At 38.5% G+C, this 15236-nt stretch overlaps 1 protein-coding gene across 1 annotated transcript in view; it reads right to left on the bottom strand.

The window, feature by feature from the left end:
* The window catches only part of FRK (fyn related Src family tyrosine kinase), a 55198-nt gene that overhangs the window by 13331 nt on the left and 26631 nt on the right, over positions 1-15236 (bottom strand). The window contains exons 3-4 of the mRNA XM_074862335.1: positions 9651-9814; positions 8853-9021 (exon numbers count right to left, since the gene is read on the bottom strand). Coding sequence (XP_074718436.1) covers positions 8853-9021; positions 9651-9814 — 333 coding nt within the window. The remainder of the gene's footprint in view (positions 1-8852; positions 9022-9650; positions 9815-15236) is intronic.

Genomic DNA, 15236 nt, shown 5'->3' on the forward strand with positions numbered 1-15236 from the left:
GTATGTTTCTTTGATGTGTTCTGTGATGTGCTGCTTTGACAGAAACTACCTCTAATTTAAGCCTACTTAAAGCAGGTATATCAGTTCTGATTACTTTCTGAAAATATTTTGTTCTAGAATTGAGGAAGCTTCACATTGTAAGATAAACACTGATAATTTGAAAATGAGTTATAGAGAAAGGTCAGGTTTTTTCCAGTTTCCACTGGCCTAAGTGTAAGTGGCCCTTAAATATTTGATAAACCCCTCCAGAGACCCTTTGCAACTTTCAATAAACCTTCCCAAAGGGCTTCAAAGTAACCTTGTACTTCAGAGCAACCTTGTCTTCTGAATATGTTTATACAAAATGAACTTATGTACAGAGTACATTGAGCATATACTGTGATCTTCTGAATAAGTTTATGCATAATAAAGAAGTAATATTAAAAAGACCAAGTTTTTGGTAACACAAGAGACTGAGTGTAAACTATTCACATTAACAGGAGAATGAGATAGGTATCTGACAATTCTCAAGCAGCTTTCTCACCTACAGCAATGAACTTACAAGTTAGTGTAAGGTTATGTACTGAACTAAAAGGAAAAAAATAATTTCTTTGTTCAGGGAAATTGGGAGACTTTCCTGAGTGCAAAGCTTTTTGCACTGCATATGCACTAAAGACCTGACATACTAAAGAACTGAAAATATTGTTAAAACCTCCACTGACAATACCAACCCAGAGATTATTTTAAGAAAGCCTCCTGAAAAAAAATCTTGCTCAGGCAGCTTCCATGCAAATAGAGAAGCTTGGGAGATGCTTTACAATATGATAATGACAAATGCATCTGTCAACTTGAACAGGCATGAGGAACTTTCTCAGATACGATTAATTGGTGATGATAGATGTCTGCTTTACATGCTGACAGTTGGAGAAGCAAGCTAGCCCAGACAATAGGTTCTAGAGAATCCATCACACTCAGCACAGGACAAAGTGCAAATCCCTGCTGCAATGATTTCCACTTAAATAGAAAAAACAATGTCTCAGTGAAGAAATAAAAACAGAAATGTGAAATGACATGTTCAGGGACCTACAGCAAGAGAGTGCTGTCCAGAGTCAAGAATAGCAATTGCTGGCTTCTGGACCATTTTTCTATCTGCTGATCCCTACACCCCTTTGATGACCATGGGTCAACAACTCAAAAGTCAGAGATGTTCCTTAAGGTAAAGATGTTCTTGTGTTTTGTTTTTTCATTCACACATCCGTCACTATGTTTTTGGCTGGTAAAATATCACATATGTCTCCAAAGCAGAATAAAACACCAGTGAACAAATAAGAGAATTATCTGAATGAAGGCATCACATTACTACTGCTTTTTGTTTATAGTCACAGTGATCAACAAATTGTAGTAAGAATGAGGAGAGGTAATGGGTAAAACATGGACCGAACAATGTTAAAGAATGAAGAACGGAATGATCGTGGGGAATTTTGACTATTGTAACTGTGACAATGGGTGAATTGTGTGTAAATTGTCCACTTTGGTGTTATGATGATGTTTTTCTGATTTTGGTGTGAGGAATTATTTTTGTTCATGTGACTGAAGTTTGTGTGATGGCTGTGGATTTTAACAATAACTCTTAAAATATGTGATTCACAGAGGTGAGGGGTGGAATGTATTGGGTTCGTGTGGCATGGTTTTGGTAGCAGGGGGGCTACAGGTGAGGCTACAGGCTTATTCTGTGAGAAGCTGCTAGAAGCTATATCCAATGGACCCAATGCCATCAGCTCTAAGAAGGACCTGCCGCTGGCCAAGGATGAGTGGTAGTGGTAGTACTTTCTGGGATAATGTATTGAAGTAGGGGAAAAAGTTGCTGCACAACAGCAACTGCTGCCAGAGAGAGGAGTGAGAATATGTGAGAGAAACAACTCTGCAGACACCAAGGCCAGTGAAGAGGAGGTGGAGAAGGTGGTCCAGGCGCTGGTGCAGAGATTCCCCTGCAGCCCATGGTGCAGACCATGGTGAGGCAGGCTGTGCCCCTGCAGCCCATGGAGGTTAGCAGTGGAGCAGATCTCCACCTGCAGCCTATGGAGGGCCCCATGCTGGAGCAGGTGGATGTGCCTGAAGGAGGCTGTGACCCCGTGGGAAGCCCACGCTGGAGTGGCTCTGGGCAGGAACTGTGTCCCCATGGAGAGAGGAGCCCACACTGGAGCAGGTTTGCTGGCAGGACTTGTGACCCTATGGGGGACCCACACTGGAGGAGACTGTTCCTGAAGGACTGCACCCCATGGGAGGGACCCACACTGGAGCAGTTCGTGAAGGACTGTCTCTTGTGGGAGGGACCCTACACTGGAGCAGGAGAAGAGTGTGAAGAGTCTTCCCCCTGAGGAGGAAGGAGTGGTAGAGACGTTGTGTGATGAACTGACCTCAACCCCCATTCCCGGGAGCAAAGATGAGCCCGGGAAGAAGGGAGGGGTGGGAGGGAGGTGTTTTAAGGCTTAGTTTCTATTTCTCATTACCCTATTCTGATTTGACTGGTAATAAACTGATTTCCCCAAGTCGAGTCTGTTTTGCCTATGACGGTAATTGGTGAGTGATCCCTCCCTGTCCTTATCTCAACCCATGAGCCTTTCGTTATATTTTCTCTTCCCTATTCAGCTGAGGAGGGAAGCGATAGAGTGGCTTTGGTGGGTACCTGGCATCCAGCCAGGGTCAACCCACCACACCAAAGGACTCTAGTTTAATTATGAGTCCCGTGACTCTTCCTGCAAGGTTAATAGAAATATTGTATAAATATAAAGATCACAGACTAATCCTTCTGACATTTTGAAGGTCTTCATAATCCACCACTGCCTCTGAAAAAAGTCTCCAAAGAGTCAGGGGAAAACATAGTTCTGGATCAATAGATTTAATCTTCTGATATTTTTGATAGTGAAGTATTGAACATTCTGTTAAGAGACGAACAACAAATGCTAGCAGAAACAGGAATTCATTGAGAAAGGATGGTTCATTGAATCTGAAAACATCTCTGGTTGAGTTGTTTATCCTGCAAAATCTGCCATATGGTCCATAAGGGCTGTATGTGGAGCCCTTTTGTCCATAGCCAGTGGACATACACTAGATACTCCATAATCACAAAGGTAGAGGGTAACCCACCATCAGGTTCATCAGAAGGTGGACATTTCGTATGGCCTCCTTAGCAACCCCAATCTTTCTGCAGTTCTTGGTCAGAGGGCTCCCAGGCTGACCAGTTTAAGATCTCATAGGCTCCACCAGTTTAATATTTTCCTTAGTTTTGTAACTGTTCTAAATTCTGTGGAATTACAGAATACTGCAGGTAGCTGAATTCACCTTCTCCAACTGTAGGCAATTATTCAGGCGTGTAGATCTAAATTAGTTGTCCAGACTTTACAATCAATGGAAAGAAACATGCTTTAATAGCATGTTATTCTCTCATTGTAATGTACATTTCTAACCTACAGTATGATTTATCTGACATGCAAATTCTTATTTCTTCCCACTAATTATTAAAAAAGCCTGATATATATAAGATGTTAGATGCCTAAAAATAGGAAAAATGTAGCTAGTATGCTACACATCAATGTTTCTGAAAGAAACACTTATGAAATTTTCAGTTTGTGTGCAATATCTGAAAAATTGGCTTTTGCTCCAAATTGGAATGGAAACAGATTTCTGAATACCCTAATTACTCACAAGTCAGGAATCACACATTTGCATCAAGGGAGAACTGGCTCTGGGAAAAAATCCATCACTGCTATCTCACCAGAATTCTGGGAGTTTTATTCTTCCTACAGGTTGGAAGGTCATCTACCTAAACACAATGATTTTAAGACTTTTAGCAGCAATAGCTAGAATTAGTGTAAGTTCAGGAAAAGTATTTGAGAAAAGACAAGAGTACCATATAACAGGAAACTATATTTAGCCTTTCTAAAGACAATTGAAAATTGGTTTAACTTGCTCTGTATGTACCTCCAGAATGGAAAGAAAAAATAATGCATACAAGGAGGCTTTTATTTTATTACAGGAAGACATAGCAAGAGTTTAAGAGAAGACATCAGGTAAATCCAGATGAGAAATTAGCCCACGTTCTTACAGATATAGTGATATGCCATTAATAGAAACTGTCAAAGATAGCAGAGGCAACTTCTCTCTGTGTCTTCATCTCAGGACTAGAAGACTTCTAGTTATTATCTAGTCAAAAGCAAGCTGTCTTTTGATTAAATATAAATATGCTATCTCAGCAGAGGGGTGAAATCTAATGACATATAACAGCAAAGTATTTAGACTATACATGATCTAGGACAGGTGTACACTGTAAAACAACGCTCAACAGAAAAACTCAAACTAGCAGAAATCCCTTCTGGCCTTCAGGCCTATAAATCTATGACAAACTGATTGCATTACGCTCTTCTATATTGTTTGCTATGTGATTACCTTACTTGATTAACCTGCTCCTGCTTGGTAATGAGAGCATGGTTCCATGTCACAATTTCTCTGGTGGTAAAGCCATTTTAACAGAACCCTCTCTATCTCAATCCCCTGTATTTAGCAGATCACTTCCAGTTTATCACGCTTCTCTACTGTTTTGATGACTTCTCCAGTGGGTCTACACTGTGAAGTATCTTAGCAAAAAGACTTTGATTTAAAATATGCCCCCTCCTCCCCCAGTGTAGACAACTTATTTAGATCTTTGAGACAAGCAAAAATTGTGCTGGGTCCTGCACTTGGGTCACAACAACCCCATGCAACACTACAGGTTTGGGGAAGAGTGGCTGGAAAGCTGTCTGGTGGAAAAGGACCTGGGGGTGTTGGTCAACAGCCGGCTGAATATGAGGCAGCAGTGTGCCCAGGTGGCCATGAAGGCCAAGAGCATCCTGGCTTGTATCAGAAACAGTGTGGTCAGCAGGACTAGGGAAGTGATCATCCCCCTGTACTTGGCACTGGGGAGGCCATACCTCAAACACAGTACTCAGTTTTGGGCTCCTCACTACAAGGATATTGAGGTGCTAGAGCATGTCCAAAGGCCAATGAAGCTGATAAAGGGTCTAAAGTGCAAGTCTTATGAGGAGTGGCTGAGGGAACTGGGATTGTTTAGCCTGGAGAAAAGAAGGTTCAAGGGAGACCTTATCACTTTCTACAGCTACCTGAAAGGTAGTGAGAGAAAGAAAGCGAGATGGGTGTTGGTCTCTTCTTCCAAGTAACAAGCAACAGGACAAGAGGAAATGGCCTCAAGTTGTGCCAGGGGAGGTTTAGATTGGCTATTAGGAAAAAATTCTTCACTGAAAGTGTTGTCAAGCATTGGAACAGGCTGCCCAGGGAAGTGATTGAGTCACCATCCCTGAAGATATTTAAAAGACGTGTAGATGTGGCACTTAAGAGACATGGTTTAGTGGTGGAATTGGCAGTGTTAGGTTAACAGTTGGACTCAATGATCTTAAAGGTCTTTTCCAACCTAAATGATTCTATGATTCTAACAGGAGAGGATCGTTTTATAGTGTGTTACACTCAAAGCCTGAAATATTGCCTATGTGAATATTGGAAGCTTCAATCTTGACATGATGTATTTCTTGATTATTCATGAACTACTATGTTTTCCATTCATTTATCTTTATATTATGATGAATGAAGTTACCAGACCTAGCCTTTGTTGTAATTTTATTAGTACCAACCTAAGCATTTATTACTCAGATTAGGGTAAGAGTATTGGGGGTTTTTGTTAATTATTGAAATGTTATTCCTCATGAGTAATGATGAGAACAAGCTATGGAAAACCAGTATGCTAGCTGATTACAGTAAGGCACTCCAAATGGTGAAAAACATTGTGGAGAAGAGGGTAATTCCCTAGAGAAGTATATGACAAGGTTAAATACTTCCATTTGAGACTGAACTGTTTTTGTAGATTGAGATAGTTCACAAAGTACAGTGATAAGAGATTCAGTATTACTTATATAATTTATCAAGATGGCTTTGAGAATCAAATTCTTCATTCTGAGCATCACTAAGTGCAATGTATGACTTTCTTATCACAGTATCAGATCACAAACTCTCTGCTATCCAAGCATCGCATCCAGGTGGGGCTTGTGTCTGCCCTAACTCAATATAACCCACTGTGAAATCAATGAAACTACTACTGTTGACCTTAACAGGAATCAGACTAGAGTGAAAAAAACAGAGATAGAAAAAGTATTGATTAATAAAGCCTTTTTTCACAGCCAAACTATGATATTACAAAAAGTATCACAATGGAAGGCATTTATTCCACTGTACTGTGCTAGTCTGTATGTAATAACGAGTTTGTAGTGAATATTATGTTTATTCCAGTGTAAAATTTAATTTTTAGCTAACAAACCTATTGAAGAAGTTTATGTGATCACTTTTTATTGTTTTATAGTCTTCTGTATGTGCATTCTTAGGACACCCTATTATTATAGAAACCAAAAAAACCTTCTTTTCCTGCTCACATCACTCTAGAAGTCTTGTGTTCTCTGTGTGCTTTATCAGCAAGATATTAAAAGGATACTGAGTTGAACAAAGAACAGATCTCCATAGATCAGTTTGGCCTTAAACACATAAAAATCTGTTTCAGATATAAAATTAACTAACTTTTCCATTTCTTCAGGTGGAGTATTAGTAGCAGTCATTCAGCTAATCAGCATCAAAAAAGAAAAAAAAAAGAAAAGAGAAAAAAAAAAAGAAGGCAAATTGAAGCTGGAACTTGCTGCTAGTGTTTCACATATTTCTGGGTAGTCTTGTCATTCTGATTGAATCCATTATTAAAACAGAAGTTTGTTTCACAAAGAACTGATAATATGTACTGTCCCTATTATACAGAAGAAAAAGCTGAATTGGAGTTTTGTAATGAGTTATTAAGAGGAGATGAGACATGATTAAGATAGCTTCCCATTTTTGCATATGCCATACCAGATAAATGTCAGCTCCACCTACCCACTAAAGAAAATAAGTAGAAATGTGTGCACTGCAATTTGTTCAAAATCTAATTATTTAGTTTGATGAGAAACAAGTTTTTTCCTAGGGTGCTAATTGCCACATATTTTCTTAAAGAGGAAAGCAAAAGACAATTTCTAAAAGGAAACTTAATATAAAAATTTAAGATAGTTTACTCTTGTTCTTCATTCCAGCTTCATTTATTTCCTTCTTTAAATATCATTTAAGAGATTTCGCACTTTAGTAAGGACCCTTCAGTCTTCTGCAATAAAACAGAATTGTCCAGATGTTGCATTAAATCATTAAAGGAAAGTAAACTCAGACGGACAAATTAGGTTCTTGACTTATGGAGAAGAAAGTCAAGTATCATACTGGCCTGTTTAAACAGAGGTCTAGCATGACAGAAATGTGAAGCAAATATATTTCTTTACACATCTAGACTTGTTCTTCCTTTTAGCATCATTCTTGGAAAAAATATGGTTACCACCTCGAAACAGCCCAGTAAAGATCTTCTGAAAACAGTGGAACATCTAAAATATTTGAGCTACACAAAGAATCTGGTTGAGCTGTTTAACCTAAAGAAGAGAAGACCAAAAAGGAACTTGATAATAGTTTTCTAGTATGTATAACACTGCGTAAAGAGGAAGAAAATAATATATCCTCTTTAGTCATGGTGTATAAGACAAGAGGTAATGGACTTGTACTGCAGAATGAAAGATTCAGTTCAGACACAAGGAGAAAAAGACTGATTGCAGACTTGTGGTTTCAGAAGTCAATAAAAATAGGCATAGGGATCCCTGTCACAAAAGCTATAGGCTTAGTGGATACTGTCTTAGGAAAGGGAAATGGACAAAGAGATTTCAAGATGGTTTCTGTGTTTACTGGGTCACAAGGGAGATGTATCAGTTCACTGAAAAAAGTATGCTTTCACATGAATTATAGAAGGCCCTTAGTCTGAACAGTTTTTCTAATTTCAGTTAAGCAGAGAAAAAAAGGTGCTTATTTGCTTTCAATTTGCAAGTCCCAAAACACAGACGATATCCTGATACAAGATAGCCCTAAAACACATGCTTAAATTCCTCCCTGTTCAGGAGACCATTCAAGCAGGACTCAAGCATATTGTTGTTATTCTGAATCAAAGATCTGAATCTGTTCTGCTTCCTGAAACATGATCACTAATGCCCAACACAAGCTTTTTCAATTAACCACAACTCATTATACTGATATTTCTTTTTAAAAAACATGTATATCATCCAGGCTACCTTTCTTATCTACATGGTTCTTGCCATCTGCTGGTGGATACTTTATGTTGTCAACTTAAAATGTACAAATTACTTGAAGTTAATGAAAAATAATCAAGAAAAATGTTTAAAGCTGTATTAGTAACAAGCCTGTATTATATGCAAATACTGGATGTTAATGTTGTGTATCAAAAACTTTGAGAAATTTTATTCAATCAATATTAAGATTAAAGCACTTCTTAAATACAAGCTTAACATTGTACATATTCTATATTACCAATGAATCATTACAATATAGCATCTAATCACTAGAAGAAATTCTAGAGATGACAAACCAGTATTAAACCGATTACTTCACCTACAGATGAAATGTAGTCATTCAATTCCACACAAGCATTATTGTACAAATAGATGTCCTTGCTGGAGCTGCCTTTTTATGTAATATAGATGTTGAATGAGTTCAGCTCATATGGAAACAGAAGACTGTATAAAATTGTAATTCAAAATACCAAAGAATATCTGGATCTTGAGCTTTACTAACCTTCATGTTTAAGTGCATGGATTTTAAGAATGATTGCATATATGTGTAGGCTCTCTTTTCATTAGCATTTAAGAAATAAAGGAGCACCCTTGCTAACATTTCACTTTATTAACATTTCAGAGTAATTCACATACCTGGTTTTAATGTTTTGATTGCCACGGGGGTGGTGTTATTCCACAGTCCTTCCCATACCTCACCAAACTGACCAGATCCTAATTTTTTCAATAATTTCAGAGATTGTCGGTCTATCTCCCATTGATCGACAGTTTTATATGACAAATCAAAAGTAGTAGGACTTTGTATCTTGTAAAAGAAAATAAATAATACAGTAATTGAGACTTCTAGTATTTTTTCAACAGCATATACAAGTAATTGTTAACTACGTCAGGTAAAGTTACAACCGATATAAATAATGTTTCCTTAGAGTACACACATGTCATAAAGTGAGATGAGAATGTAAAATACAGACCACATCCAGAGTATTTTTTTTTTAGAAATAAGAAATACTCTAAGGAAAATATCCTGCCATTAAAACTAAAAATTAGAAATCATCTTTCTAGCAAGCTTTTTGAACAGTGACGTAGTGCTTGCCTGAACCTTGTGGTTTTGTCTCAGTAATTACTTCTGGACAGCTAGAGTTATGAAGTTGGAGATTTCATCTCAATATACATTTATAAAAAGGTATTCATAAATCATGATTTGGCATATTTTCTCCTCCAGCGACATGATGATTTGTTAAAAATGGCACACTATTTAATTATTAACATGTCAGCTTCAAGAATGAAACCGTAGCGCTACCCAGAACTTCCTGAAAATAAGCAGATCATCAACATTTTGAAATGGTAGAAGCAGATATGGGGTTTACATCTTCTGACTGATATCTAATGAGTTAGCGTACAAAAAATAGTGCACAGCATAGCATCCACTCTTACCTTTAGGCATGGCTTTCCGAGCACCACACAGAGGCCATCACTGTTCTTACTGTAATAGTCAACAAACTCATTCAGAGTTTTGAAAGTTTTCCTTCTGCTTAGGAAAAATCCTCCTTCATCGAGCTTTCTGATCCTGTAGTGCTTCACAGATACACCATCAAAAACTAAGAAAATTTAAATATATTAAATTTCCATGAATTATAGCAGTGGTACAGTATAGCTTATGACCAATTTTGAGGTTCTTAAATGAGGACCTTAAAATAAATTATTTTAGATTCAAAGATGACAACTATAAAAAATCTCTTTCAAACTAAAGCCCACTACTTAGATAGCTTAACACATCTAGTCTATCAGTCTTCAAACATTCACGTTTGGAGATTCTTGCTTGCACCATAAGAACTGACGTAAAAATACATAAATACATCTTCCGTGAGGTAGCTCATATGTTCCATCTTTTAGAACACCAAAAACAGCCAGGAGCATCTAATTCACAGTAATCATTTAATCAGTTTTTAATATTTCATTTATCAGCATTAACATTCCAAACAGCAGCTGCTGGGCTGCCAGGCATTTTAAAGCAAACAGATATACCCTCCACATGGCCATGACTCTCTGAAAAGCACTCACATCTTCCATGGGTTTCACAGAGTTTTGTGCATGTTTAGAAAATGTAAAATTCAGGCCAATAATGTTCTGTTTCGAGTAGCCGATGACTCCCTTTCCACTAAAATGTGTTTTATTTTAATCTGTTGTTTCCTAATCAACAAGACTTTTCTCTCCTCACCTCCTGTAGGCTATTTACCTTCATGTCATGATACCCAGTGTCCTTCTCTGTGACCATCAGAGCACTCTTTAGAGATGTCAGAAAGAAGGCTGGGGCTAGACCTGGACCAGCAGCAGACCAGAGATGGACAAAAAATGCACTATCACTCACCTAGTGCATTATTTAAGGAATATTAGGCTGTAATTGCCATTTCTCACATCTCCATCATACATGGCTTAGAGCAGTGGTCTCCAAAGCAGAGTGTGCAACTCAGGGAGTGCGCAAGACAATCCATTAGGGTGTGGGAAAAAGTATTTTTTGTACCATTAATAAGTAAAATAAATATTTTTAAAATACTGTTTATTTCATCTTTATGTCATCCATTTTTATTTTTTTTTGTTTATGTTTGTGGTGGTTTAGGCCCTGCCAGGATCCGAGACCACGTTGTCACTGCCCCCCCCCCCCTCCAACCGGATGGGGCAGAGTGAAATACAAACCGCCGGGGCTGAGATAAGGAGAGGTTTAATACAGCAGTGCAACAGCAACAAACTGAACAACAACAAGAACAGTAACAATAGCAGTAATAGTAATAACAATAAACAGAACAAAAAATGTACCAATACAGCAGTGAGGAGAGTGACCGTATAACACGCGTGTTCACCGATTCTCCCACGCTTGGGCGTCCGGAGGTGACGTCAGCATGGTATTGAATAACCCGGCTAGAGCTTTCCCCCACTGCTGGGGAAACTTAACCCTATGCTAGCTGAACCAGGACAATGTTCTACAATGTACATAATTTATCAGTACAGTATATATACGTATATAGACTACAAACAAATAAATAAATAAACATATATTGAGGGTGAATGCTCAAAAATCTTTTTACTTGTGGGAGTGCACAATCAAAAAAGTTTGGAGACAACTAGCTTAGAGATCTCCTTTATAAAGAAATATCAGTAGTAGCAATGGCAGGCTGAGCATCAGCAGAGAGGGCAGTTCCGAAGAGCTGGAAAGGGATTTAGTCAATTATGTGGGGTGTCATTTAGCATGACACTCCATGACTGAGACAGAATCACAGAATCATCTAGGTTGGAAAAGACCTTGAAGATCATCCAGTCCAACCATTAACCTAGCACTGACAGTTCCCAACTACACCATATCCCTCAGCGCTATGTCAACCCGACTCTTAAACACCTCCAGGGATGGGGACTCCACCACCTCCCTGGGCAGCCCATTCCAACACCTAACAACCCGTTCTGTAAAGAAATACTTCCTAATATCCAGTCTAAACCTTCCCTGGTGCAACTTGAGGCCATTACCTCTTGTCCTATTGCTTATTACTTGGTTAAAGAGACTCATCCCCAGTTCTCTGCAACCTCCTTTCAGGTAGTTGTAGAGGGCGATGAGACATCACTGTCCATTTCCAATGGGCAATGGAGAGTTTGTTACATACTAAAGGGTAACTGATTTAGCTCCTATCAATGACACAAATGTTAATTCTAATATTAACAGTGTTGCACAATGAACCTAGCTGGCAATGAGGAATTCTGACCATATAAAGCATAACTTAAGAGGGAAGATGTTTAAGTAGTAGGATCAATTTTCTGCATCTCAGAAGATACATACATCAGTGGAAAAAGGTTTTCTGATAGGAATTTCAGGTGGAAACATGCTCAGAGCTCAAGGAGTGGTACCAAGCTGTAAGGAGATTAAGTGAGGGGCAAGTATTTGAAAGTATAGACATGTGTTTTCGCCACCTGTTAGAGATAGTGTGGGAGCAAGGTGAAGGGACACAGGCTGACCAGTTAGGGTGGGGGCCAGTGAAATTCAGAATTGAGCCAAAAAGGAGAATGGGAAACATCTAGTGAGTCTGGGGAATGGTCAGAAGGAGAAACACTGGAGCAGTAGTAAATATGAAGCACCACATTTTGGAAAAAGACAAGTGGCAATAGGTAAAAAAAGGGGAGAAAAATCAGAGGGATATCCCACCCTGCATTTAATGAAGTAACACAGTGCTTTTCCATAACAAGCGGAGAGAGATCTCAAGAGGAGGAGTATGCTCCAGTTGCCATCCTGGTCCTCATCACCCAACATTACATCTTTCCAATAGGCCAGGTGGCTCCTTCCACACCCATCGATTTAGGAAATTACCATTGTCCCCTTCTTAGGATCCTCGTGCAAGACAAAAGCCTGAAAAGCAAAAGGGAGGCATAGGGGAAAGGCCTTCTGCTGTTTACTTCTAGTGTACCTTTTAGTAGTCAAAATTCCAGCAAACATAGTCAATTTGATCACGCTGACTAGTGGGTACTCTTAATTAAATAATTTAATGGAAATATTTTTCAATCCTAGAAGCAGTCTCAGTCTGTTACATTTGAAAATCTAATTATCAAAAAAATTGTTATGGCTCTCCTCTGGAGACATTATAGCTGGTAAATCCTTGATACTGTAACACTGCATGAATTTTGGCAATCACTTTGGTCATAATAACAGAAAAATATGCAGCTACATATTGTATGTAGAAAAAATATAGAAAAATTTTAGTTGCATGCAATTAAAAAATCTGATGTAAAGTATAATTTCTCTCACCATTTAAGTGATTAAGTTAAAACGGAAAATCTCTCCTTTCTGAAGTACTGTCATGTATGATCAAATATTTTTCTACTGTACTGTGCGATTGTCATCCCAGGCCACCAGAGGGCATATAGGAGCTGTTGAAAGTATTAGGGGATTTTATATCTGCCACAGGCAATATTTTTAGAGAGGTGAGAACTTACAATTCTGCATCAGGATCAGAAATAAGAATATTTGTAAATATAACTCCAGAGTATAAAGATAATAATGTCACACTTTTCAAATGACATTTCTTTTTAATTTAAGAACCATAATTGGTAATTTTAAATTATAAAATGCATGTATATTTTTGTGATGTATCATTTGGAAATGGGGCTGAAGCAAAATGAAGGAAAGAGCAATTCAGTAATAACAGACTGAAAATATAATGACTTCCAAAGTTCACAGGAAAGTGCATGTGGCCAAATGAATTGCTATTTATGATGCATTGAATAAAAGGCCAGCAGGATGACTGTGTTAATCCAGTCTCAGTTGTATATCACAAGTGATAGTAGTTTGACTACCTGCTTTATCTATTAGCAGTATTATAATTATTACTTGTGAAGCAGCTAATGTTAATGCAAGAGTTGGTTTGAAGGATGTGCTCTAATTTCATAAATGAGCCTTGTATGAAGCCTTATGATTGGCAATATCCAGGTCAGATGGTGATGTGAGTGGAGAAGCTGGAGAAAATTTCTGTGCTGTTACCATTTCTTCTTGTGATAAGCAGCTGAGATTAGTACAGTATTTGATAGGGGGCTGTTTGCTTGTATCCCAGGGCTGAGTCTGGCTGTACAGGTTCCACACCACATACCCACAGTGCTGCAACATGGTGCTGCTCTTCTGTCCAACACGACACAGAGCATGTGTCACTCAGGGAAGAGCTAGTCATAACCCCCTCAGAGCTTTCAGTCATCCCAGTCTACACCAGACTGCTAAATAGGACAGGATCGCAACTTCAGCTTCACACAGCTTGACAGCAGCTGGGTTTGAAGACTGCAGTGGTTTTCTCCCCAACTTGCTCTTCACAGAAGAATCACAGCTCCCCATTAGATTTCTTCATGGTTTCAGTTTAACAGAAGCATTCTCCTCTCTCTGTTTCCCATCTTCATAATGCTGGGCCACATAGAAGTAGATTTTGCCACCCCAAGGATGAGAATAAAATAATTTCTGCTCCTTCCCCGGGGCAGCAAAATTTATGGTGGCATCATGAGAGTCAACATCTTCATCAAATGAATCATGGAGACACTAAGGCACCATTAGGGTTGTCAGCAGTCCTCCCCCAACACTGGCAGTGCAGCGCTGTTGGCAGGAGCTGTGCTCAGTCCCCATGCCCAGGATGGATGTGGGAGGAGGGTGGCTTATGGGATTACCCTCACCAGCACAGAACGGGTGCAGGGGCTGATCTAAAATCGTTCTCCTGCTCTGGCCATGATTTTGCCACTCCTATCAGTCTGCTGCCTTAAACAATTACCTATTTTTCCCTATGCTGAAAGCCAATCTGGCCCAGAGGAAACCACACAATCTTTTTTAGGACCATGGAAAAAAACTTGAAGAAAACACAAACCATTTACATTGTCATTTAATGCAATCAGTCTTTCAGATACCCCTATTCAGTGAGGGGGGAAGTAGAGAGCCTCCTGCTATCATTGGCAATGACACTCAATTAAGCTGAGCACATCTAAATTATGGCTTTTAATTAAAAAGAGGCAATGTCTAAGATGGTACCAACATGTTTAAAATTTAATACATTTCACACCAGATGCTGGAGTCATCAACATAAAAATCTGTCAACAACATGTGCATTTTTGAAATGGGAAAACCTATTTTTAAAATGTCAAACACTTTAAAATGATAGCAACACATCTCAGTGGCCTATTTGGTTTGATGAGCTTTCCATTTAACCATTCACAGATGAGAAAAACCTTTCTGAACATGACTTTTTATTTTTAATTTAAATAGTCATTTATCTTCTAAATCTTACAAATTGTGAGTTTTCCCATCAAGGCAAGTTAGAAGTGAAAAGTGTCATTTTAATGAAAGGTAGGGTTGTTTTTTTTTTTTCTTTTTTTCCTCCTAAGAAGCTCCATTTATCTCCCTCGTTAACATTAAGTCTCTTACACATTGCCCATATGAGTACGAAATCAAGCATGAAAGTCATAAAATCAGTTTATGGGTACTTGGGTAAAAATCTATCTTCCTTTTCTAGTTCT

Source organism: Strix uralensis, chromosome 3, assembly GCF_047716275.1.
Source record: "Strix uralensis isolate ZFMK-TIS-50842 chromosome 3, bStrUra1, whole genome shotgun sequence".
NCBI lineage: Eukaryota > Metazoa > Chordata > Aves > Strigiformes > Strigidae > Strix > Strix uralensis.